This window comes from Thalassophryne amazonica, chromosome 8 (assembly GCF_902500255.1).
Source record: "Thalassophryne amazonica chromosome 8, fThaAma1.1, whole genome shotgun sequence".
NCBI classification, from domain to species: Eukaryota; Metazoa; Chordata; class Actinopteri; order Batrachoidiformes; family Batrachoididae; genus Thalassophryne; species Thalassophryne amazonica.
Genome location: NC_047110.1, coordinates 53,017,921 through 53,045,490, shown reverse-complemented (window position 1 = coordinate 53,045,490; position 27,570 = coordinate 53,017,921). Strand labels below are relative to the sequence as shown.

The 27,570-nt window shown below is 40.5% G+C and overlaps 1 protein-coding gene across 2 annotated transcripts in view; it reads left to right on the top strand.

Annotated features, from left to right (window-relative positions):
* LOC117515624 (tumor protein p53-inducible protein 11-like) overlaps positions 1 to 27,570 on the top strand; it is a 174,684-nt gene extending 147,114 nt beyond the window's left edge. For both annotated transcript variants that reach the window (XM_034176265.1, XM_034176266.1), the window contains exons 4-8: positions 982 to 1,040; positions 9,467 to 9,515; positions 18,950 to 19,046; positions 25,003 to 25,104; positions 25,348 to 27,570. In XM_034176265.1, coding sequence (XP_034032156.1) covers positions 982 to 1,040; positions 9,467 to 9,515; positions 18,950 to 19,046; positions 25,003 to 25,104; positions 25,348 to 25,481 — 441 coding nt within the window. In that variant the 3' untranslated portion in view covers positions 25,482 to 27,570. The remainder of the gene's footprint in view (positions 1 to 981; positions 1,041 to 9,466; positions 9,516 to 18,949; positions 19,047 to 25,002; positions 25,105 to 25,347) is intronic.

Below are 27,570 nucleotides of genomic sequence, written 5' to 3'. Positions count from 1 at the left end.
AATGTTAAGGGACATTAGAAAAATGTTTGTCTCCCTAATATCAACCAGATATATTAACTCAAGCTAAATTCTGTTTGTGACATTAATTATCTTGTAACTTTAGTGTTAGATATTTGGCAGTGCTTGTTATTTATTTATTTGAACGGTGCTGCAGACAGTATATCATGCATATAGATTCTCTCTATTTTGAACAACTCGCCATGTTTGAACCAGTGGGGTGTCTCACTAATTTTAAATGCATATTGCATAATGCAAACCTCAGTGTTTCTTTCATCTGTCTGCTCATAGCAGTGCTCATTTACAGATGAAATTTTACCAAGTTAATAATGTTAAAAGACCCCAAGGAAGCCACGATGTGTTATTTGCTCTATATTTACGTGATTGGAGAAAGGTCATTAACGTGAAAATCTAGTAAGAGTCAGAAAATCCAACTGTCATCTTTGATATCCCAGCATCTGTGACAAAGTGTGAGTCTTAAAACACATTACAGAAGAGAATGCTTTGATGCATCCCTGAGATATTCATGCTGCATGACAGGAGTTCTCCATGAAATCTTTTGGATTATAAGAATAAGAATCAGTATTATGTTCCTTGGATTAACATATTTTCAACCATAAGATTTTTTTTCCAAGTGACACACGATTGTTAGTTGTTCATTCACAATACTCTGAAAGATGTCATTTGACAAGCCAACTTTGAGGATAATTAAGGAAAGGAAGAAATTTATGTTCTCTAACATTTTAATATGCCCCCCCTGACACTTTCTCCCTTTTTCCATCTCTGCCACTCTTGTATTTTTCTTTTCAGCAGCTTCCTGTAGATTGTAGAATCTTGAATAATGAGGAGCATTTATTCTCATTGACACTATGTTTTCTAAAATGTTGTCATCATATATATCTTTGAAGATGACATGGCTATTAATACTATGGCCTACTTATAGCTCATTTAACTTTTCTTTTGCGTTGCTGTTTTCACTCATAGATCAGTCAGGTGCTGGGAAATGAGACAAAGTTTACAGTGCGAGAGCCGATCGGTCTGAGGTGAGAACAGCTCACACATCACACAACACAGGTTATTTACGAACATCATCACCAGTGCACTTCTACATCATGCAAAGAGAGAAAGGATTTGAAGAACTTTCCCATTCCCTGCTTTAAATGTCATATTATGTCCACTAATTGGTTAATTCGGCCCTTTATGTGTGAGTGTCAGTCTTGTTGATTAAAAACAGTAAACCTCAAAACTGCTCAGACTTTGGTGACATTGCTCCTGCACATTGACCCCACACTGATGGAAAAGATGTTGAGAAACAACTATCCTATAATCACCTAATTACCCAAGGACAAAATAAGGCCATTGGGTATTGTGAAGACTTTGTGTCCGTCCATCCATCTGTCCATCTGTCTGTCTGTGCTCAGCATAAGTCCAATCCTATCACTGCCAGCATCTTCAACCTAACCTTGACCTATTTTAAGTGGTCAAAAGATCACATTCTTTCTACACACTCTTTCATTCATTGCATCCATTCTATCTGTTGGTGCAACATTACATTTACAGGGTCTGTTTTCAGGGTAATGAACTTGTAAGACATTGAAGGTACCTGACTTTGCCCTACTCTCAGGATCACAAGATCACATTTTATGTTGAGTTTTGTCCACCAGCACAGTATATTGGTGCTATTGCATGAGTTGGTCAAGTGAAATTATGATGCGTTTCCTGTTTTTGTGCTCATACGGACTAGGATACTTTAGCGTTGCGTTCAATATTTTTACAACATAAAATTGCTTGTTATTATTGAAATTCTCCCAGAAAACATGACATGTCACAATGATGTGATTGTCAATCTTGGACTGAGTATTGAGACATATAGTCAGATATACAAGTATTTGGATGGTGTCAAAACATTTGTAAAATTGTCTGTGTATACCACCACAATGGAGTTGAAGTGAAACACTCAAGATGTGCTTGTTGTGTAGACTTTAGCATTAATTCAAGCAGTTTAACACCAGTCATTAACTGTTTAGAAACTTCAGCCATTTTTATGCACGGTTCTTCCATTTTCAGCAGCCGTAATTAACTGTAGAAGTAAGTCCTATCCCTGGATTCTGCAGCCTGAAGCAAGAAAGACCCAGATCTACATCTTGTGACCTCAATTCCTTATGCCACTAATCTACCTGCTCTAAATAATTGGATAAACTATGTATGACAATTTCTGTTCATGCACATCTTCACTTTTAAAGCCACTTTTCTCTGACAAATCAGGTGATGGATACATGAACATTTCCAAGACACTGAATATATCTTTGGGTTTATTTCCATCAATTACGAAGTACAGACAGTACAGTATCTAAAAAAACTGAGTGACAGCACAAGGAGGAGACTCATGAGGGAGTCACAAAAACACCCATGACAACTCTGAAGGCTTATGTAGCTGTGATTGAAGAAACTGCACATAGTGCAACTTTTAGTGCAGCAGATAAGTGTAAGCAAGTAAGTAAATTTTATTTATATAGCACCTTTCACAGACAAGAGCCACAAGGTGCTTCACAACATAAAAGCACAGTACACCACACAATACATCAGACAATGGCCGAGACATTTAAAAACATAACATAGGATAGCAAAGCAGCCCAAAAGCTAAGCAAAAGCTTGTGTAAAAGAGAAGGTTTTAAGTTGGCTTTTAAAAGTGACGACAGAGTCCAGTGAGCGCAGAGAGAGCGGGAGACCATTCCAAAGCCTGGGAGCAACAGCCTGGAAGGATCGCTCTCTTCTGGTTGCAAAATGGGTGCGAGGAATCATCAACAGATTTTGGTCCACAGACCTCAAAGCCCTGGCAGGGGCATAAGGCTGGATGAGGTCACAGATATAGGGAGGCGCCTGGCCATGTAGCGCTCTAAAAGTTAAAACCAAAATTTTAAAATTGATCCTGAAGGACACTGGCAGCCAATGAAGCTCCTTTAAAATTGGGGAAATATGAGTCCTTCTGTTAGCTTGTGTCAGAATTCTTGCTAACTAACTGCAGTCGACGCAACTCCTTCTTGTTTAGACATGAAAACAAACTGTTACAGTAGTCTAATGTGTTGACACAAAAGCATGAATAATAAGCTCTAAATCATTTCGAGACACCATTTTCCCGAGCTTAGAGATGTTTCTTAATTGAAAGAAGCAATTCCTCGTCAGCTGTTTACAGTGCTGTACCAAAGACATGTCTTTGTCAAAGATGACACCCAAGTTTCGAAGACATGATTTAACAGACTGGCCCAGGTCTCCCAAGTACTGCTGAATACCTGGAATATGGGCATCAGGGGCAATAACCAATGTCTCTGTTTTGTCTGCGTTGAGTTGAAGAAAGTTATTCGTTAGCCATTGTTTTATTTCCGCCAAACATTGAAGGAGGGAATCAAGCCTCTTATTCTCAGATGGCTTAAAGGAGCAGTAAAGCTGGATGTCATCCGCAAATAACTGGTAAGAGACATCAGTAAATCTTTGAATGATCCTACCTAAAGGGATCAAGTACAATAAAAACAAAATGGGGCCCAATACAGAACCCTGAGGGACTCCGCATAACAGGTCTGCAGACTCTGACCTTATCTGGTTAGCAAAAACGCTAAAGCTACGCCCGGACAGATATGAGAAAAACCACTGAAGAACTGACCCCGACAGTCCGACATGATCCCTCAATCTATTCAGCAGGACCTGGTGGTCAACAGTATTGAAGGCAGAGGACAAATCCAAAAGAACCAACATGGTGGATTTCCCAGCATCAACAGACATCATAATGTCGCTGGACACTTTCAAAAGAGCCGTTTACGTAGAGTGTTGTCTACGAAAACCGTAGACAACTGTAAGAATTATTCAGTTGATTATACAAGCACCAAATTTGGTTGAAATACTTCTGAGAAGTTCTTTGCTTCAAAAAGGCCATATGCCACGTAAAATTTTCAAATGGCCTCTTTTTGCAAGTGAACCACATTAGCAAGCAAATATAGGTGATTATGGTATTGAATCATTAAATATGATGCTTCTAAACACAAATGTAACATTTTAAGATATAATCAGAGTCATCTTAATTTTTAAAAGTTATATTTTTTTTGTGTTGTGAGCCTATTTTGTGCTGTCATACATTTTAACAGAAACTCACAAATTTACACAAAACATGGATACATTGGACACAGTCAATGTAATTTTATTTCTTTGATACTGCATGACATTAATTGAGGCCTACAAGTATATCAAAGTTGCAGATTATAAGAACTTTAATTTCCTAATGTCGATTGGTAGCACTAATTGCTTTACAGTATCAATCAATCAATCAATTTTTTTATATAGCGCCAAATCACAACAAACAGTTGCCCCAAGGCGCTTTATATTGTAAGGCAAGGCCATACAATAATTATGTAAAACCCCAACGGTCAAAAACGACCCCCTGTGAGCAAGCACTTGGCTACAGTGGGAAGGAAAAACTCCCTTTTAACAGGAAGAAACCTCCAGCAGAACCAGGCCCGGGAGGGGCAGTCCTCTGCTGGGACTGGTTGGGGCTGAGGGAGAGAACCAGGAAAAAGACATGCTGTGGAGGGGAGCAGAGATCGATCACTAATGATTAAATGCAGAGTGGTGCATACAGAGCAAAAAGAGAAAGAAACAGTGCATCATGGGAACCCCCCAGCAGTCTACGTCTATAGCAGCATAACTAAGGGATGGTTCAGGGTCACCCGATCCAGCCCTAACTATAAGCTTTAGCAAAAAGGAAAGTTTTAAGCCTAATCTTAAAAGTAGAGAGGGTGTCTGTCTCCCTGATCTGAATTGGGAGCTGGTTCCACAGGAGAGGAGCCTGAAAGCTGAAGGCTCTGCCTCCCATTCTACTCTTACAAACCCTAGGAAATACAAGTAAGCCTGCAGTCTGAGAGCGAAGCGCTCTATTGGGGTGATATGGTACTACGAGGTCCCTAAGATAGATGGGACCTGATTAGTCAAAACCTTATAAGTAAGAAGAAGAATTTTAAATTCTATTCTAGAATTAACAGGAAGCCAATGAAGAGAGGCCAATATGGGTGAGATATGCTCTCTCCTTCTAGTCCCCGTCAGTACTCTAGCTGCAGCATTTTGAATTAACTGAAGGCTTTTTAGGGAACTTTTAGGACAACCTGATAATAATGAATTACAATAGTCCAGCCTAGAGGAAATAAATGCATGAATTAGTTTTTCAGCATCACTCTGAGACAAGACCTTTCTGATTTTAGAGATATTGCGTAAATGCAAAAAAGCAGTCCTACATATTTGTTTAATATGCGCTTTGAATGACATATCCTGATCAAAAAATGACTCCAAGATTTCTCACAGTATTACTAGAGGTCAGGGTAATGCCATCCACAGTAAGGATCTGGTTAGACACCATGTTCTAAGATTTGTGGGGCCAAGTACAATAACTTCAGTTTTATCTGAGTTTAAAAGCAGGAAATTAGAGGTCATCCATGTCTTTATGTCTGTAAGACAATCCTGCAGTTTAGCTAATTGGTGTGTGTCCTCTGGCTTCATGGATAGATAAAGCTGGGTATCATCTGCTAGCAATGAAAATTTAAGCAATACCGTCTAATAATACTGCCTAAGGGAAGCATGTATAAAGTGAATAAAATTGGTCCTAGCACAGAACCTTGTGGAACTCCATAATTAACTTTAGTCTGTGAAGAAGATTCCCCATTTACATGAACAAATGTTAATCTATTAGACAATATGATTCAAACCACCGCAGCGCAGTGCCTTTAATACCTATGGCATGCTCTAATCTCTGTAATAAAATTTTATGGTCACAGTATCAAAAAGCAGCACTGAGGTCTAACAGAACAAGCACAGAGATGAGTCCACTGTCCGAGGCCATAAGAAGATCATTTGTAACCTTCACTATGCTGTTTCTGTACTATGATGAATTCTAAAACCTGACTGAAACTCTTCAAATAGACCATTCCTCTGCAGATGATCAGTTAGCTGTTTTACAACTACCCTTTCAAGAATTTTTGAGAGAAAAGGAAGGTTGGAGATTGGCCTATAATTAGCTAAGATAGCTTGGGTCAAGTGACGGCTTTTTAAGTAATGGTTTAATTACTGCCACCTTAAAAGCCTGTGGTACATAGCCAACTAACAAAGATAGATTGATCATATTTAGATCGAAGCATTAAATAATGGTAGGGCTTCCTTGATCAGCCTGGTAGGAATGGGATCTAATAAACATGTTGATGTGTTTGGATGAAGTACTAATGAAAATAACTCAGACAGAACAATCGGAGAGAAAGAGTCTAACCAATACCGGCATCACTGAAAGCAGCCAAAAGATAACGATACGTCTTTGGGATGGTTATGAGTAATTTTTTCTCTAATAGTTAAAATTTTGTTAGCAAAGAAAGTCATGAAGTCTTACTAGTTAAAGTTAATGGAACTCAGCTCAATAGAGCTCGTGAACTCTTTGTCAGCCTGGCTACAGTGCTGAAAAGAAACCTGGGGTTGTTCTTATTTCTTCAATTAGTGATGAGTAGAAAGATGTCCTAAGCTTTAACGGAGGGCTTTATTATAGAGCAACAGACTCTTTTTCCAGCTAAGTGAAGATCTTCTAAGTTAGTGAGACGCCATTTCCTCTCCAACTTACGGGTTATCTGCTTTAAGCTACAGTTTTGTGAGTATACCCGGAGTCAGCCACCACAGTATGGTCCATAAAGTCTATATTTGTAGCTACATCGTGCTGTGTGGCTAAGCCCAGAGTTGTAGCACTTGCATTTTCTTTGCAAAAGCCTCTTGCATCCACATTTGGTCAGCTATTTGGCAGTGAGGACTAGCTGTTACAACCAAAGGACAGGGCTAACGGTAAATGCAAAAATACTACCTCTACGACTAAACCATTACACCACAAACACTATCACACATTCTGCAGCATACACATTCTATAGCATGCATATTACCTTATTTAAAACATATTCAATAGATCTAAAAATATGAAAATAATGGCTGAAGTTAATTTCAACAACAACCCCCCCCCCCCCCCCCCACCCCCCCCCACACACACACACAACACACACACGAGTCCAAAGTACAATATTTAATGGGTACACCACAGAAATAAACCAATATTGTGCAAATATATGACAAAAATATGCATTTCCAGGTTCCATCTAGAAACAAATTTTTTGCAAAAAAGTAGACCAAGAAGTACCATTGTGCCATATTTGGTCTTGTATCACAAAAGGAAAGATTCCTGTGATATAGTATACACATTATCTGCCTGCACTATTTTGTCTGAGTTATGCACCTTCATGATGCACTGAAGTAAAATTTTGTATTTGACTTATTTTGGCAATAACAGTTACATTACATAAAAAAAAACATGAAATTGAGGCTAACACAAAAACGCAAATACCTATTTCCATTGTGTCCTCAATACAGAAAAGTACAACAAACAATTTTTCTACCAGTGTTAAGCTGTAGGTTAGCACTGGTAAAAAATACACAGCTCATCAGAAACTCTTTGAAAATATATAAGTACACAATTTGAATCACGTGTGCTTGCGTGAGCCAACCTTGAACCTTTGTGCGCATGCGTGATTTTTTTCACGCCTGTCGGTTGCGTCATTTGCTTGTAAGCAGCCTTTGTGTGAGGATGGGTGGAGTCTCTCGCCGTTTTTCTTTGCAAGGAAATGGCAGAACGACTGGAGCAGCGCGACTGCATCAAATTTGCCACAAACTGGGCGACAGCCAGGTGGAAACCATTGGGATTATTCAGACGGCTTTCGGTGATGATCCTCTGGGCATCACACAGATTAAGGAGCGATACAAACCGGTTTAAAGATGTCCGCACAACGGTGGAGGGCGCGCCGGCGCTCCGAATCGGCATCAACATGCTGAAATGATCGGATCATTTCCAAGTGAACGCTGTGATGATGTGGGGCCGTCGTGTGACTAACCGAGAAATTGTGGAAGAGGTGGACATCAACACGTTTTTGGCACATTCCACTGCGCCTCCGTGTTGAAGCTCACAGGACATGTTGTAACATGCCCAGCTCGTCAACCATTCGGGAAGATTCAGACGGCTTTCGGTGGCTTTTTCTGGTCGTGTGACTATCCGAGAAATTGTGGACAAGCTGGACATGTCAGGTCATGTCACAACATGTCCTGTGAGACTTCATCACGGAGGCACTGTTGCTGCACCATCAGCTTCGTGCTGATGAATTTCGCTGCAACTCTTTTCATGGCAAAATCTTCTGTCACAGTGGAATGTGCCGAAAAAGTGCTGATGTCCACCTCTTCCACAATTTTCGGATAGTCACACGACGGTCGGAGTCCAGCATGTCCTGTGAGACTTCAACACGAAGGTGCTTTTGCTCCATCGCAGCAGCTTCGGCACGAATTTCGCCGCCACTCTTTCATGGCCAAATCTTCTGTCACAGTGGAATGTGCCGAAAAAGTGCTGATGTCCACCTCTTCCGCAATTTCTCGGATAATTACACGGTCCCACATCATCACAGCGTTCACTTTGGAAATGATCCGGTCATTTCAGCATGTTGATGCCGATCGGAGCGTGGCGCGCTCTCCACCGTTGTGCGGACGTCTTTAAACCGGTTGTACTGCTCCTTAATCTGTGTGATGCCCAGAGGATCATCACCGAAAGCCGTCTGAATAATCCGAATGGTTTCCACCTGGCTGTTGCCCAGTTTGTGGCAAAATTTGATGCAGTCGCGCTGCTCCAGTCGTTCCGCCATTTCCCTGCAAAGAAAAAACGACGAGAGACTACACCCATCCTCACACAAAGGCTGCTTACAAGCAAATGATGCAACTGATAGGCGTGAAAAAAATCATGCATGAGCACGAAGGTTCAAGGTTGGCTCATGCAAGCACACGTGATTCAAATCCATCAGGTTTTTAAAAAAAATAAAAAGGTCGGATACTTTTCTAACAGACCTCGTAAAATGTATGAAAATGACTTACAACTACATTCAGTGGTTCAACAAAATAGTATCTAAACTGATTTGAAGGATTTTCTTGAAAAGAAAATGTGAAACTGCAGTTCCACATGGGAGATTCAAACATAGATTTGATGTTTTCTTGTACGTTTGTCTTCAAACAGCAGAGCTGGATTTAGGCCTTGTTGCTTCAGTGTTTGTGTTGCATTGTTCATCATCAGCCTTGCTGTCGCATCTCTGTAATTAACTTTCTTGTTATGTGGTATTGTTATTAATTAGGAATTGCCATGAAAATCGTGAGGAAGAGAGTAATTCAGGGTTCATTGTTGTGCTCAAGTGCTGCCAGAAAACAAATGGCTGACACTCACCATATTAACTCAAAGCCTAAAATCACAGCTGTTGTGTTTCAGAAATCACTTTGTCTTCCTCAGTCCTGGTTTAGCCCTTTTTGAGATAATAAAATTTGAGGAAAGTATTGTTTGCAGGCATATGTGTAAACAAATTCATCATTTCTTTATCGCTAGGGTGTGGATCCTCCTCTCAGCCGTGGGCTTCACAGTTATGGCCCTAATCGTAAGTGTTGTTTAACTTCAGTGCAATGAAGTAGTACTCCTGTTTTTGTTGTTGTTACAAAGCTTTATGATTTTTGTTTCCAGAAATGTCTTAATTTACTTTCAAAGTCAGTGTCAATATACCGTAATGCTGAGAATTCTCCTTAAGAGTGTGCATAGCACAGAGCCTTATATAAGAACTAGAGAGGGCAGCCATTCTCGTGCGCGGGAACGTATAGACCCCCTCGGTCAAGTGATCTCCTGCATACCAACAAAACCAACCAACAACTGATCTGAGAACAACATGAGACCAGTAGATTAACCCCACATACAGCCCTCCATCACAAGCGCAAACACAGCGCAATTGGGCATAACAGTCACACAACGGGTCAAAGATAAACCTTTCATGTAGATATACAGTGGTCCCTTGTTTATCGCGGGAGTTACGTTCTAAAAATAGCCCGCAATAAGCGAAATCCGCGAAGTAGACAGCGTTATTTTTGACAATTATTATAGACGTTTTAAGGCTGTAAAACCCCTCACTACACACTTTATACACTTTTCTCAAACAGGCATTAACATTTTCTCACTTTTCTCTCGTGTATAAACACTCTAAGTTCAAACCTTAGTAGAAAAATAAGACCAACCCCAACATTTGTTTGAGAAATAAAAATAGAATGTTTTCCTATAATAATTATGATGGCTTTTAGAACTAACAAATTTAATTTTAACGATCAACCTACGAGGTTGGACACATAAGAAATTATTAATAGTGACTGACCAGCATTTCACAGTTCCTCTGATCGCGCCTCTTCGTCCTGGCGCCGTGCCACTGTCGCGCCTTTTTCCACTCACGCCTCACTGCAGGTGTCTTTTTCCAAGTGAAGAACACAGTTATGGGTAGTTGTTGGCGCTCTTTTTTTCTTCTGGGCAAGAAGATTCTTATAAACAAACACGCAGAACACAATGCGCGTACTCTCCCTTCGCGGTGCCGCAACAGGTGTCCCGTCATCTCGACAGAACACCTGCTTGCTTGATGAGGACGCAGAGCACAGTGCGCTGTAAAGAAAAAAAAAAAGCATGCAAAATTGGACTAAAAAAATCAGCGAAACTGCAAGGTGCTATATTTTCCAGTATTTCTTTTTCTTTGTTTTTTATTTTTGTTTTTGATAACTCTCACATCCAAGGGGGCGAGGTTGATGATGTGAGGGGGCGTCGCCCCAAACGCCCCCTCGTGGCGCCGGGTCCGAACAAATAACACCATTCACTGGACTTTTTATGGCTGGAAAACAAGTGACAACCATGGAAAATAAAAGCTATTTTTTTAAAAAACATTGCAGGGACTGAAAAGTCACATGACTAGTGCAGCAGATAAGATAATATTCACAGAGGAATCCTGCAAATGGCAATAGAAGCACCAAATTTGGTACAAATACTCCTGAGACATTTCTCTTTGAAAAACCTGATTGGCCACTTGAATTGGTGCTGCTGCACTAGACTGTTGTCCTCTTGAGAAAACTTACATTTTTGTCTTCTTGGTGTTCTGTGAGTCAAACTGTAGATTATACAGTTCGTGGAAAAAGGACAAAGCTGTGGTCAGTCCACAATGAACTTAATGCACCTACTCATATATTAAAATGTTCCACATAAAGTGTTTTCAGCCAGGAGCTGTCAAGCTCACAGCAACAAAAAAAAAAAAAACACACAGATGATCCAAACTGAATGTGCATGTACAGAAACGTAGAAAAAGGATTCATTTAATATTTATCTTGTTTTGTCTTCTATGACGACAGCTTTTAAGTTAGTTAGTGCTACAGGTTGTCATCATAAGAGTTATCGGGGTGCAGGTTATGTGTCTGACATTGCATGTCCGCTTGTGCTGAATTGACACCGAAGCCCAGAATGAACCATCAACTGCAGGAAAAGTAGAAGACAAATCTCTCTGCTTGATGTCCGATGAGATTTGAACACACCCAAGAGTTTGTGACAAACTCTGTGGACATTCAGCTGACAAGGAATTCATTTTGCACTTTATAACAGTGCTTTATGAAGTCCATTTTATTCATAAAAGTCACGTCACACAGGGCCCAATTGTTGTGCATCTGTTGGCTGTGATATTGAAATGGTATTGCTCTTTTTTTCCTGAGTTCATGTCCAAACTCACGTCACTCAATGTTACAGTGGGGGATCTGCTGTTGGCGCCGTGAAATAAGGCTGCAGACATTCGTCTCGTGGTCATGGGGTGCTCTCTGAGGTGTTTTTGTGTGGCCTGTCTGGTATTTGTGCATCTTCCGGGCTTGGCGACTCTTCTGCAGAAATCAGGTGCAGCTTCATACATCATGGTGACCATTGTGATCATGGCAGTTTGTGAGAAGATATTGAGAGGACTCTGTAAGGTCCTGGCAACAGCTGAGCCTGTTTGACATCATGCAGTGTTACACGCGATTTCATTACCACACAAGGACGCCGTGAAATATAGCAAAAATCCTACAGAGCTGCGCTTGTTAGGGCCCCTTCACACACAGTGCGAAGTTTGGTCGATGTCTGGTCAAATACGGCAAAACAGCGTGACACAATTCAAATTTAGCACACCATGAAACATCGAGCCAGTGGGCAGGCGTGCACAAACCTGGTGTGAGAGTTTGTGCATGCGCCGGTGTTTTTCAAGCAGGAACAGTGCCAGGTGCAGCACATGATGCCGCTTATGTGGAAGAAATAATAAATAAAACCAGCTGGTACTTGTGGGACCACATTGCACCGCTTATGTGGAATAATAAAAAAAAAAAGAAAACAAAAAAACACACCGCACATGGGACGCGAACTGTGACTTTACCACTGAGCTACAGAGCTGTTCTGTTACTGTCTTTTGTACAGTAACACTACCTCTAACCTTAGTGACATGAAATTTGGGGTTCCACAGGGGTCCGTCTTAGGCCCCTTGCTTTTCTTTTCTCCCTTTATATAGCACCCCTTGGGCACATATTGCAGTGCTTTTCTAAAATCCTCAGTTTCAGTTTCATTTTATTGCCATTTGCAGTAGAAAAACCACATTGGAATTTAAAAATTGCGAGCAGATCTCAGTGCACATCAAACACACAAACACAAGCCATTCATTAAACATGTACAGCATGATTAAAACCCCCAAGCCACATAAAAATCTCAAAAGAAGGTATTCAAAGTCAATAAATAGTAGCTTAAAATATCAAAAACTTAAGTGCCCGTGCAGATCCAAAGTACTTTACTATAGTGCATTGTTTAAAATTTTCACAGCCTGTGGGAAAAAACTCCTGCTATGGCGGGATGTTGTGCTTTTAATGGCACATTACCTTCTGCCAGAGGGAAGCAGGTCAAAAAAGTCACTGGTCGGATGATGAGATGGGTCATTAATGATCGATAATGCCCGAGAAAGAAGTCTTTTTTTATAAATGTCCTCCAGATCGGGCAGCTCCACACCTGCAATCCTGCTGGCCGAGCAACTTTGTGCAGTGCTCGTTTTTCTTTGTGGCGTTACCATACCACACTGTGATGGCTCCTGTGAGGACACTCTCAATAGCACAATGAGAAAAGTTTGTCAGAATTTGTTTGTTTGGGGTGAAAGCCTTCAACCTGCGTAAAAAGAACAAACACTGATGGAATTTTTTAACAATAGCAATAGTGTTTGAGTTCCAGCTTAAATTATTTGAAAGAGTCCCACCCAAAAAAATTTGCAGTTTTCTACCTTTTGCACCTCAACATTATTGATATGGATAGGCTTATGAGAGCTCACAAGTTTTTAAGGTATTCAATTTCAAGTTGTTTTGTTCACTCCACAGAAGTATTTTTTCCACCTCTGATCTATAATGCGAGTCGTCATTGGCATGAATGAGACCGATTATAGTTGTGTCATCTGCATACTTAATAATCAGCCTTTTGGGATTAGAAGCAACACAATCATAGGTGTACAAGGTATACAGCAATGGGCTTAATATACATCCTTGTGGAGAACCAGTGTTTACAATAAGTTCATCAGAGACACAGTCATTAACCTTAACCCTTTGAGGCCTGCCAGGCAAAAAGTTCAAAATCCATTTGCACATGGCATCACAAAGGCCAAGATTTTTCAGTTTTACAATGAGTCTTGCTGGAACCAAGGAATTGAACGCTGAGCTATAGTCCACAAAGAACATTCTTGCATGAGACTGCCTTTTGAAAAAATTCTTGTATACAGAGTTCAGGGCAAAGGCAATGGCGTCCTCCACGCTCCTGTTTTGTCTATAAGCAAACTGAAGTAGGTCAATGGCCACCGGAATCTGTTCTTTAATATAGTTCAACACCAAGCGCTCAAAACACTTCATTAAAACTGAAGTTAGGGCCACTGGTCGGTAGTCATTAAGACAAGACACTGGTGACTTGTTTGGCACTGGGATAATGGTTGACCTTTTGAAGGCAAGTGGAACAGTGCAGCGCCTCAGTGACAAGTTGAATAAATCCATTAGAGCTGGCAAGTTGTTCTGAGCAGAGTTTAAGGACGCGAGGGGGGATTCCATCCGGCCCACTGGCCTTCCTCACATTTGTCCTTTTGAGGGACCTTTGGACGTCCTCCTGATGAAGAATAAAATAGTTCTCATCTGTGAATTCTGGAAACGAAAATGTCTCCCCGTTCCCAGTTTCAAAACGGCAATAAAACTGGTTCAACACATTAGGTAGAGAGAGTTCAAAATCAGTAATGGTCTCTCTCCTGGGTTTAGATGAGGTGACCTTGTTTAGACCCTCCCACATACGTTTTGGGTCATTCTCTTTAAAACTTTTTTCAATTTTATGTCCATAAGAGTGTTTAGCTTCCTTTATAGAGCGCTCCACTGCATATCGGGCCCGCTTATATGCAGCAGCATCACCTGAATTAAAAGCCACTGAGCGCTCTTTCAATTTCATTTTAACATCCAAATTAAACCATGGATTTTGACTAGGGTGACGCTTAAGTACTTTCTTTGGCACACAACAGTCAATGCAAAATTGAATGTATCCAGTTAGAGTAACACAATATTCATCTAGATTCTCTGACTTAAAAACAGTCCAATCCGTGGCATCAAAACAGCCGTTGAGTTTCATTTCACTGTCCTCATTCCAGCACTGCACGATATGTGTTTGTGGCTTAATTTGTTTGCTCCTCTGCATGTATGTAGGAAGAAGAAAAATAGAGGAGTGATCGGATTTACCAAAAGCCAGTCTTAAACTAGTCCTGAAAGCGGACTTCATATTACTATAGCAGTGGTCTAAAATACATGCGCCTCTGGTCGGTTGCTTTACGTGCTGGTAGTAGTTGGGACACACAGACTTCAAGTTACATCTGTTAAAGTCCCCTGCTACTATTATCACAGCATCAGGATGAGCGTTCTCATACGTGTACAAAATATTACATAAGTCTCCAAGGGCCGCCGTAGAGTCCGCCCCCGGATGGTTGTAAACGGCACAAAGAAACATCACCTTAAACTCCCGGGGGAGATAGAAAGGACGGCACTTCACCACAGCACACTACAAGCTAGCATTACAAGTTCTGTTAACAACAGTATTATCCGTACACCACCACTTATTAATGAGAAAACACACACCTCCTCCTTTGGACTTCCCCGTTTGTTCCCTCACTCGGTCTAAGCGGTGAACAGAGAATCCCGGTGGTTGGAAGGCGGAATCGGGTACATTGCTGTGGAGCCAGGTCTCCGTCAAACAAAACACAGCGCAATCCTGGGCCTCACACTGGGTATGGATGCGGCTTAGCAAGTCGTCTGCCTTGTTTGACAGAGACTGCACATTAGCCAAATACAGTGATGGCAGAGGGATTCTTGAAGAATGGCGACGGAGCTTAACAAGCAGCCCTCCTCATTTCCCCCAATGTCTACGCCGCCGACGTATCGAAATATCCCTGATGTGTAGGCGGAGCACCGCGGTGTCTCCTCCCGGATCTTTCACCTTGTTTTCGGCCATAGCTCCATTCATGGCCGTGCGATTCCTGGCTTCGTGTGGGACAGATGTTGAAATCCACACACCTCAGTTCACAACAAAGGCCTGAAAGTACACAAGAGTTGTCCCGAATCCCCAGGAGTGCTTCACAATCATATTTAAATGTGGCAAGTGTTTCAAAAATGCACACAAACAACACAAAACACAGTGCACACAGCAGAGCTCCCGTAGAGGCGTCAAGTGAGAAGTTGGATGTCTAGAAACTTCCTACTTTTCTGATAAGACTGAAATGATGGTTCTTGGTCCAGGCATCAATTTGACCAGTTAACGCTTAGCCTAGGCTCGTGTGTCATACATCACACTGACAAAGTGACGAACCTTCTCCTTTGATCTCCACATTACAAATATTAATATATAATAATATAAATAATAAATTTATAAATAATAATATAAATTAAATATTATGAGGACTGCTTTTTTCCACCTGCGAAATATAGTGAAGATTCGTCCATCCTGTTAATGGCTGATGCTGAGACCCTGATCCATGCATTCATCTCTTCTAGATTGGACTACTGCAATGTTCTATTTTCTGGTTTACTGTAGTCCAGCATTAGGGGTCTCCAGTTGGTTCAAAATGCTGCAGCTAGACTTTTGACACGAAGAAGAAAGTTCAACCACATTACACCCATTTTGGCACCCCTTCACTGGCTTCCTGTCCCAGTGAGATCAGATTTTAAGGATGTGCTACTAGTCCATAAAATTGTTCACGGACTGGCACCTCCCTACCTAGCTGACCTAATTAAACCTTACGTGCCCGGGCTTTGCGTTCTCAGGGTGCAGGACTACTTTGTGTCCCTAGGGTGAATAAGAAGTCCGCGGGTCATAGAGCTTTCTCTTGTCATGCCCCTGTTTTGTGGAATGATCTCCCTGTGTCAATAAAACAGTCAGATTCTGTGGAGATTTTCAAGTCCAGACATAAGACGTACTTATTTTCCCTTTCGTATGGCTAGCATACTGGCATAGTTTAGTTCTACGCTTTTTACTCTTAACTCATTTTATTAGGAAACGGAGCATGCCGCAGCCTCAACTTTACCTAAATTCTGGGTCTTTTAGTGAAGCTTAGGGCAAGTGGCCGGCAGTCACCTTAGTATTTCCTGTTTTTCTTGTTGTTTAATGCTGGCAAATTATACTGTATTTTTTGTCTTTTCTCATTTTTTCTCTCTGTTTAAGGTGCAGCTCCATCCAGAGATGGGTGTGGTATTTGTGCTGGAGACCCTCCTGTCCTGTGCACCAACAGCATTTCCTGTATATTCATTTTGTGAATTGTTCTGACCCAAGCAGGGGGTCACACCTTTGAGTCTGGTCTGCTTGAGGTTTCTTCCTCAGAGGGAGTTTTTCCTTACCACTGCTGCTCTGGGGATTAGTAAGGTTAGACCTTACATGTGTGAAGTGCCTTGAGGCAACTCTGTTGTGATTTGGTGCTATATAAATCAAAATAAATTGAAATTGACATGGAAGTATTACAAAAAAAAAAAATTAAAATCACACACCATATAAAAACACTGCATTTATCAAGCAGGCAATACAAATATGATCCGTCTGTTCATCTGTAGATGGCCCATGGTCACAAAGACATGCATTTATGAAATGACTTAAATCAGAAGCAGTGGGCTCTGATGTCCACAACTACTGGTCCAATGTGTCCAGTCGGCCGCGTTTGTGTTCTGTCTGATACGCGTGCCTTGTGGGTGGCACACCGCAGCACAGACACCACATCATGTGGAACAGAGCTCACATGGGTGATGTGACGGTCAGATCGCCCCCTGCATGTTCTGATCTGACGGTCCGTTTCAACCTGGCAGGCTGTTGATGTCCACTCCATGCATGCGCTTGCTGGCTGCAGCTTGTCGCCACCACGATATATGTTTTTATTTATGTCGACGTAAATACAGCAATCGGACACACGCGCATCACAGTGGACAGTTGTTAGTCCATGTCTGTCCAAACACAGTAGGTGTTGTCTAGCTGGGATGTCCAGAATGACAGATCACCACAGCCGCTTCTGTCATAGCCACACCTCCTGTCAGTTCTCAGCGCACAGACCAAAGCCACATACGTGTGGGACTTAGACAGATTTTTCTGCGAGTACAACAGTGGTCGTCTGCAGTCTGTTATCGTGCCAAGAGTGCGACTGGCCACACATTTTGTAAGTGCCATGCGAGCGGTGTTAGATGTTCATGCGTGTCACCTGGAATTTGGCTGACACCTGCCGCGAGAGGGTGCGATGGGTTTGCACAGCGCACTTTGTCTTTCAGCCGCTGGTGTGCGCAAATAGTTGTAGCAACAGGTGTACGAGGCTTTAGAGGTAAGGATGATTTCACATGGTTTGCACACGATTCTTGCGTCATGTGCTCTAACTGCGCACTTCGTCCAAACTTCGCAGTATGTGTGAAGTGGCCCTTATGGATGTATGAATCGGAGAAAGAAAGGATGCAACATTTCCTTCCATAAATGTGTATTTTTATTGATTTTTAAATTTGGAGAATGAGCAGCAGGAATGTTTCTTCACTTGGCTCTTTTACTAACAAACATGCATGCGTGGTTTAATGTAATACTGTGTAACTGTGCACATTGTGTGTAACTTATGATGCAAATCCATCCTAGATTTCTTTCTTTCTTAATGTTACGGCTGCACAAACCATAGAAAGAAGGAAACTGTTTCTTTCCACAAGTGAGTATTTTAGTGTAAAATGATTAGGGAAAATGTTATTTCAGCTGCCACTTTCAGTAACAAACACTGTGTCAAAACAATAGCGTAAACCATCCTACAGTTGTTTATTTCTGACTGTTCCAGCTACTTGAATAGGAGAAAAAAGGGAAACAAGGCTTCCTTCCACAAGTGAGTAAGGAGCTGAAATTTCACTTTTTTCATGCCTTTATAGGGTACCGTAGTTTCCTTTGAGGGCAGGCGGGCCATAGTTTTGTTTAAGGCGAGAGAACGCAACTACTCTGTCAAAGCGTGTTGATATGACCTCTCCTATTTACCTTGTCTTCCCTTCTCCACTGGGAATTGAAAAAACCTGCGCAGTTCGCGACTGCTTCGGTGATTGCAGCCAAAAATAAAACAGCACACCATTTTTCTGTTAGAAGTGAAGCTGTGTTTGTGCAGGCTGTCCCCAGAAGTGGTCAAATCCCATGATATCATGCAAGGGTTCAAACGAGACTGCGTTTCCCTATTGTCACAGTTTATACTCGTATTGTTAATTCCAAATTTTATGCGCTATACTTACGCATCCAGGTACTTTTTCCCGTTTGTTGCGGGGTCTCCCTACAGACACAGTTGTACTATGGAAGCAATATAGGACGTGCGCTCTTTATTTCTTATGTAAGCCTCTGTGGTGCACAATCTGTTGTGATAAATGTGAGGATTTTTTTTAATGCCATTGAAATGGAATTTTATTGAAGACATAATGCTTTTGTGTTTATTAGACAGAATTGCTTTTTTGTTTTCCTTCTCAGGCCCTGCTGTTTCCCAACCAGCTCTATGAGGTTGTGTTCGAGGAGGAGCTTTCCACAACGAGCATCTCCATTCGCCTTTATGGAGGAGCACTGCTCAGTGAGTCTTTTCGTCAAAGATGACACACAAAAAAGACACGCATATAGCTGCATAATGCAATACATGCTCCCTCATGCATAAGTGCAAAAAGTGAATGTGCTGCAGCTCCACAAGAATAACTGCATTCACTGTACTGCAGCCGTGCTGACACACAGTTTGTCATTACTTATTTATATGCACACTACAAATACACACTGCTGTCCTGCACACACTCTCTCATCTTGCCATCATTGTAATTCACACAGAATGCACAAAATGCTCCATTTTGGCAGCATTCAATGGGGCCATACACAGATGCCATTTAATTTTAATCAGTAATGTTTATTTGCAGCTCACTAAGAGTTTAAAATTTTTTAAAAAGTGTCCAAAGATCAGTTATCTAGCAGCAATGTTCTAATATCATCTCACTATATATGGTTCTCTCTATATCCATTCTAATTCTGCCAGGAACACCGCGAAGGATTGACAGGTCGGTATGTGTTTGCGGAACGGCCTGGGAGTTGGAAAGGAGGCAGCGTGATGAGATTTTGCAGCGCGCTTAGACAGTCACTCATGAAATTAAGCTTCAAGCTCGTCTGTGCCACCCATCAACATGAAAGAGTCGATGCTCATAAATACGCTTGGTAATTAGGGTGTTTGTACGCTGCTCCTCCTCACAAAGAAATTACATTGGAAATTCAAGAGATCATTTTATTGGTCTGAAACTCAGACAAAGCTATCGGGGCACGTCAGTGAGTCAGTGGCTGGGTTGGTGATTACAGAGCTTATGATGGATCTGTGAGGAGGCACAGCGTGACTGTGACAGAGAGCCAGGTGACACACAGGTTGCTCTTTGATGACGGAGTGAGCTCAGAGAACGGTGAGAGTAAAACAAAAATTTACTATTTTCTCATTTGCTGTTTCATCAAAATCTTATATGATAGAATATTTAAACATACATTTAGACTTTGATCAAGGAGTACAATTTTTTTTTTCTTGTGTCCTCCATCTCCTTCCTCACATGACAACTAAAGAGAAACAACATAATCTAATTAAAACACTGTATGTAATATATCCTGAACTACTTAAACTCAGAATAAATCAGAAACAACACTGTGTGTGTCATTAAAGGATTTCCACCATTGCTGGGGAGACATAAAACTTTAAATATGTAACCCTGTGGAGGAAGATATTGAAGAACCAGTTGCCAGCCTCATAAATCAACAATAAACAGCTCTATTTATCCTAAATGTTCATAGGACTCTGTGAAGTGTAGCAAGAAAATACAGCTCCGTCTTAAAAGATCAGTTGATTCTAAAGGAGAGAAGGACGGGGTCTCATCTGCCACGCAGATGGAACCTGGCAGGTAGAGCCCTCCTGCCTCTCATCCTATTTCTGCTTGTTTTCTACAGCCTCAGTGTCGTGTGGCTATAAATGAAATTAACTGAAACTACAGAGAGCTCTAAGAAATCATACGTCCACCAACACTTCCCACATATCCTTAACCATTTGAAGTGAATTTTAGTAGGATTATGCAGAAACTACAAAACTAACATTCTTTAAACTTGGTGTGAGGGTGGGGGAATGAGGCAAGGAAGAAACTAAGGGGGTGGATCTGGGATTTCTTTCTTTTTTACACATTGCAACATAGAGGACTTTTCAATATTTTTGTGAGTGTCTCAAGATGTAATGCTTGATATTTATGGATAAACATTGAACATTTCTCAAAACATAATGTAGATATTAGCACTCTGTATAAGATACCTTACACTACTAATAGGCAAAAAAGTGCCGGGATTGACCCCATTAACCATGTCGTTGGCCCATTCTCATCCTGTCATCCAGAATAATGAAAACCAGTTGGGCAGTTTTCAGAAATCCTACCAAAAGTCAGAAAGTACAAATTAAAAAAAAAAAAAAAAAGTCCTTTCTCTGCCTTGAGATCCAGAGCTGCTCCCAAGTAGAGTGTTGTTCTTTGGCCGATCCTTTTATCGAATCCCACTAAAATAAATTCTGGGCTTTTTGAGTAATCCTGCTACAGAGAGAACGTAGAGGAAAAATCATTTCTGGCTCTGTCATTATTCCATTATTGGGAACCGCTTCTAAATTTGAAGTATTCTCCTTTTGCCTATGCCCCACTACTTAATGACTTTATAGGATCCACTTCAGCGATTTTGAATGAATGAATTTATTCAGCACACAGACAAAAATGACAAATTAACCTCACAGCAAAAACAAAGTAAACAATCCAACAAGGCACCCATATGACTGAAAGGATGTGGGCAGAAGCAAAAGCTTATAAATGCCCACCCCTTTAATCAAAAGAACAAAAAATATATATGAATGCGTATACATATATATATATATATATATATATATACACGCCCATGACAACTGATACAAAATTTAAAGTAATCACTAAACTAAGATTTCAAAACACAAACATACAAACAGCAGTGGGCCATGCACAAACCCAAAAAACCTAAACAAAATCGATAAACCTAATTCATCATGTTATAACAAGTAATTAAATGATTTTTGAAGAGCCTTTTGAAGCCAACCAAGTTACAGAGTGACTTTATGTTATCCAGGCACAAATTCCAAATATTAACACCTTTAACAGCAATACAGTGACTTTTTACTGTAGTTCGAATCTTCGGTTTTTGAAATAATAATGTTCCTCGCAAATTATGACTGGAGTCCCTTATTTTGAACAGGTCCTGGACCTGTTGTGGTAAAAGGTTATTTTTTACTTTAAACATCCATCCATCCATTTTCTTCCGCTTTATCCGGAGTCGGGTCACGGGGGCAGCAGCTCAAGCAAAGCCGCCCAGACCTCCCGATCCACACACACCTCCCCCAGCTTCTCCGGGGGGACCCCAAGGCGTTCCCAAGCCAGCCGAGAGATGTAGTCCCTCCAGCGTGTCCTGGGTCTTCCCCGGGGCCTCCTCCCTGTGGGACGTGCCCGGAACACCTCTCCAGCGAGGCGTCCAGGGGGCATCCGCAAAAGATGCCCAAGCCACCTCAACTGACTCCTTTCGACGTGGAGGAGCAGCGGCTCAACTCCGAGTTCCTCCCGAGTGACTAAACATAATTTGTATTAAGCTATAGTCAATCAAGTCCCAAAATTTTAAAATATTTAAACAGACAAACAATGGATTTGTAGGCTCACGATATGTTTTTTTTTTTTTTACTAATAATTCTTGTGGCTTTCTTTTGTAGTAAGAATGTTGATTTTGTATTCATTTTGTAGGTGGTTCCCCAAACTTCAATGCAATAGGTCACGTATGGAACTCGTAATGAATGGTATAAGGTAACTAATGGCCGTTGGGGAGGAAGTATTGTGCTTTATACAAAATAGTAATGACTTTTGACATTTTTGATTTAACATCATTTATATGTGTTTTCCAACTCAATTACTCATCAATAAAAACCCCAAGAAATTTAGTTTCATTTACAAGTTCAATTTCAATATCGTGCACTAGTAAATTCCTAGATAAATTCCTGGGTTTATTTCCAAATATGATACACTTAGTTTTACCAAAATGAAGCGATAATTTATTTGAATCAAACCATTCTTTGAACTTCTGTAGTTCCCTCTCCATCAAGTCCAGAACCTCTTCCAAATGATCCCCACTACAAAACAGTCGTGTCATCAGCAAACAAAATGCAACTCACAAATTTTGAAGCCATACATATACCATTAATATACAAAAGAAACAACAAAGGCCCAAGCACTGAGCCCTGGGGCACCCCACAATTACACCTCAAAAATTTAGAATTTACACCACCAACATGAACATACTGATACCTATTGTGCAGTTAACTTGCTATCCAATCGTTAGTCCTCTGATACCATACTTCCATAGTTTATCCAGTAATAAGGTGTGATCTATAGTATCAAATGCTTTCTGTAAGTCGAAAAAAACCGCTACAGTATATTGGTTTCAATTGCATTCGTAATATGTTCCACAAAACCCATCACCGCCAATGAAGTAGTCCGATTTTTCCTAAATCCATATTGTTGCTCAATTAGTATGTGGTGTTTAGATATAAAATCATTTAACCTCTTAATAAATACCTTTTCCAAAATTTTTGAAAACTGAGGTAACAATATGACTGGCCTGTAGTTTGAGAAAACGTGTTTGTCACCGGATTTGAACAGTGGTATTACTTTAGCTATTTTCATTTTGTAAGGAAATCTCCCAGTCATTAATGACAAATTACAAATATAAGCTAGAGGCTTAGCAACACAATCATTAATATTTTTTTTATCAAAAACATGTCAAAAATTTTTGCAATCTGTAAAATTTTTTTCCTTTTAGTTTATGAACTATATCAGTTATTTCATATTTGTCAGTTTCTCTGATAAACATTGAATCTGAAGGATTATTTCTTATTGTACTGTTATCCCAAGAACGTATATTAGAAGGTACTATTGAATTTGCTAATTTTTTTCCCACATTAGCAAAATAATTATTAAAATGATCTACTATGGCTTCCTTTTCCTTAACAATTGTTTCAGTATTTGTGTAAAAATATATTGGATAGTCTTTGATAACTTTTATTTTTGCTGATTTTGTTTAATAGCTTCCAAGTACCTTTAATGTTTGTTTTATTTTTTTCCAATAAATCATTGTCCTACTGCCCTTTGCAAGATTGCATAATATTGGTAAGCTTGTTTTTGTATGTCTTGTATTTGCTCTCAGCCTGAAATATTCTGAGTTTTAAGAATTGCTTGTACAAAATTTTTTTCTTCTTACATGCATTCAGCAGTCCTTTTGTGATCCAGGGTTTAGCAGCATTTCGCTCTTTACCAAGTTTTGCTATCAATGGACAATGTTTATCGTATAAATTGGAAATAATGGAGATAAATCAGAAGCCACAAAAGCTGGAATTTTAAACCTAACCAGACCGCTCATACCGAGAGGCAGACTGTTATAGGCTAGTGACTAAACAATAGCTCTAATTAGCACCTATTGTGCTCTAGTTAGCACCCTCCTAATGACAGGGCAGCTGTCTCTCCTAATGATGGGATGGACGCCTCTCCTGATGGCTCCCCTGACGACTCTCCTGATGACGTGAATGACTCCTTGCCATGAACAAAAGACTGAAACTGCTTTGACCTGAGTACCCCATAGTAAACAGGGGACAAAGCGTGTCTCGGTCCAATTCCCTGGTTAAGGCTGGGTTTCAACTGTTTCACATAAAATGCCTCCTTCACTCCTCTCTGAAACCATTTCCTTTCTCTGGCTAAGATTTTAACTTCCTTGTCCTCAAACGTGTGGTTAGTGTCTTTAAGGTGGAGATGAACTGCAGGCTGAGGTCCACTGGCGCCCTCTCTGCGGTGCTGGTGTAACTCATTATAGATTGTAAAGAATCAGTTATCATTATAAAAGAAATATAATCCACAGACCAAGAGATGTACTTAAATAAATTCCAACTTCATGATATAACCTAAACATGATATATAATTCCTCAAAATTTGTCCCATAACAAAAAATGAAAAGACCACTCCAAGTTAGCAACAGCCAAATTGTTTAACAGAATCAACAATCACTTAAAAGGATCCAAGTCTGAAAGATCTCTTATCAACATAACTTTCGCCTCCTCTGGCGTTACATTTAATTTAATCCACACTTTGCAATTTCTGGTCCAGGTTGCTTGAATCTTTTCTACTTTCGCAAGGCTTTTGAGTTATCCTGTTTATAGGGAGACCAAAACAAAAAACAAAAAAAATGGGCCAAAACACTACCTCCTTTGTGGAGGTACAAATGGCATAAAAAGAAATGCCTGAGTACAAGCTTTTATTATAATTTTGGACTCATGCACACCATTGGAATTATTCATCTCTGTACATATCATCATACATTACTTTTGGACTACAGCCATGATAATAGTTTTGATGGTGAAATTATACTGGATGTTTCTGTTTTTATTCCATTGATTGATATGAATTAATCACAACCTTCTCCAGGCCTGGCCCTCATCCTGTGGAATGGTGTTTATACGGCAGAGAAGATCATCATCCAGTGGACTCTGCTCAGTGAAGCCTGCTATTTTGCCGTCCAGTTTCTAGGTGATTAAATAATTACTGCATGTTGAGTCTCCAGTCCAGTTTCCAAAATGTTAAAATTGCAGCATAATTATTTCATTGAGCTGATGTGTTGATACTACCCTCTTGTGTTCAACATGGGGAATCACAGTCTTGCATTTTTATTTCATCTGTAGTGGGGGAAAATGCTACGCTTTTCCCTTTTGTCTATAATTGTAGCAACAGCATTTCAAGTTAATGACACTGATTCTTATGTTGTGGTTTTAGTGACTTCTATCACCTTATTGGAAATTGGCACCATGCCCAGTGCTGCAGTGCTCCTTCTCCTCAGTCGAATCTTCTTCCTGGTGGTCACCATGGCGTACTACTACCATCTTGGCCGTAGGCCAAAGAAGATCTGAGTTGCCGACACATTGCCACCAGGGAGGGAACAGCTCTGCACAAATCACAAATACGGGGCCATGAGGTTTATAACATTGTTGGGACTGGGGTTCAGAGCATTATACACCCCCCCCCTTTCTCTTTCATGGGGTCTTTCCCCTTTTTAAGCTTGACTAGCCAACAGATAAGCACAGTCTCACATTCCAGACACTAGAAAAAAACATGGTAAAAGTGAATTACTCTGTGGGTGACTGAGGTCAGACCCCGCTCGACACGCATTCCTCTTTTGTGCAGGTCTGAGTGCCCTTATTATACAGAAGGAGCTGTTTCTCATGTGTTGCATTCTTGTATTTCCTATATGGTGTGACTGGATATGTACAGAGTCATTTCAAACAGAAAACCCTGTTCTTCATGTAGAGCTACAGGGTGGATTCAGTATTCTGTGTTGGCTCTTTGATAATATGTTGTATCTTAACACAGCTTAGAAATGTCACACCGAAGCCAAGAGTTTGGGCCTTAATTACTTTCTTGTTTGTTGTTAATTCTGAATGTACATTATCATGTGTACTGAAGCCAAGCCTCGGTACCTGTGCTTTCACTCTCCAGTGAACATGCTGAATGAAAAAAACAAACAACAACAACAAAAAAAATCAGCCTTGCTTAGTGTATCTCAAACTCTGATTCAGATTTAGACGCTAAAACTCAATTCTGCATGAGTGGCATTTTTGCTTCACTTATTCTAGTGTGAACACAAAGAAAAACTCTTATCCAGATTCAGACGAACGGAAATGTTCAGTCTAAATGTTTTTCAGGGACAAGTGGTATTAAGATGATCTACCAAAGTAAATAGGCAGGGGTACACATAACTGGTACTCATGGTGCTCATGTGTGCAAAACATCATTGATGCACAGCAGAGGGAACCACTTTTCCTACAATCTGTCATTGCTTTCCTCGTATGAAGCACTTCCCTGGTGTTTTCTGCTGCACATCATTTATTTTTAGCACGCACAAGTACCATGAGTACCAGTTATGTGCATGCCTGTAAATAGCGAGATGTTGTTTTATGTACACAGTATTTCCTGCTTTTAAGCTTGACAGTCACTTGCACTGACTTAGAAATGAGCATAAAAGTAAATCTCACTTTACACACTGCTGTGCGTGCACTGCTTGGCACAATCTGAGCATATGTGATCTTACAGGAAGTATTTAACATTCTGATCATTGCTGTAAATGTCACAAGCTAATCTAGTCAGTGTAGAGAGCACATAAAACCTGAGCTTGTTCTTCATTTAGTCATGTAGCAAGAACTTTTTAAACTTTCTTTCATTCATTCTTTTAATTGGCTCAGGGGTCACTACCAGCCCGGCTCGTGGCGATTACCTGCCCTCCATGTTTTCCATACAGCCTGCAGCCACAGCTGATTAGTCAAGTCTGGTGTTTCCTTGCTCTTGATCGGCTGAACACACCTGACTGAGTTAATTAGCAGAAAGCCGTGGAAAACACGAGGGCAGGTGATCTCCACATGCAGGGTTTGTGACCCCTGACGTAAACCATATTCTTAGTTTTGCCTTAAAACTACTTACAAGAAACTGTTTGTTGTACATTTGTAAATTAAAGTATTTACCAAATTTTGATGTTCTTGTGGACCAAACGAGGAACATGTTCAGTATTAGTTGACTGATTTTTTTTTTTTTTTAAACGTTAATTCCTCTCTCAGTAAGATGGTGTGTCTGATTTTGTACTTATTTAAGTGATATTTGTGTTTTGATGTAATGCATGCAGTGTACTCCTCCAAATATATAGCTCAATGTGTAGCAAGCTTGGTAACATCAAGTGTTATGGCTGTGAAGAACATATTAGCCAGTTATTGCAGCAGTCACAGGGCAGCCAGACAATGACTAGTTTGTTTTGTTTGTTTTTGCATTAGACAATTGAACTGGATGTGCTTTCAATCTGATATCACCAAACACTTTTCAGTACTATCTCTACCTCCCAATACTTTGACTTGCCCTCAGGTACACGGCATCCAAACACCATAATTAATAGCTTTGCCATCAATCCTAATTTATTGACTCCGCTCTGTGTGATCTGTATCACCAAAGGCCAGT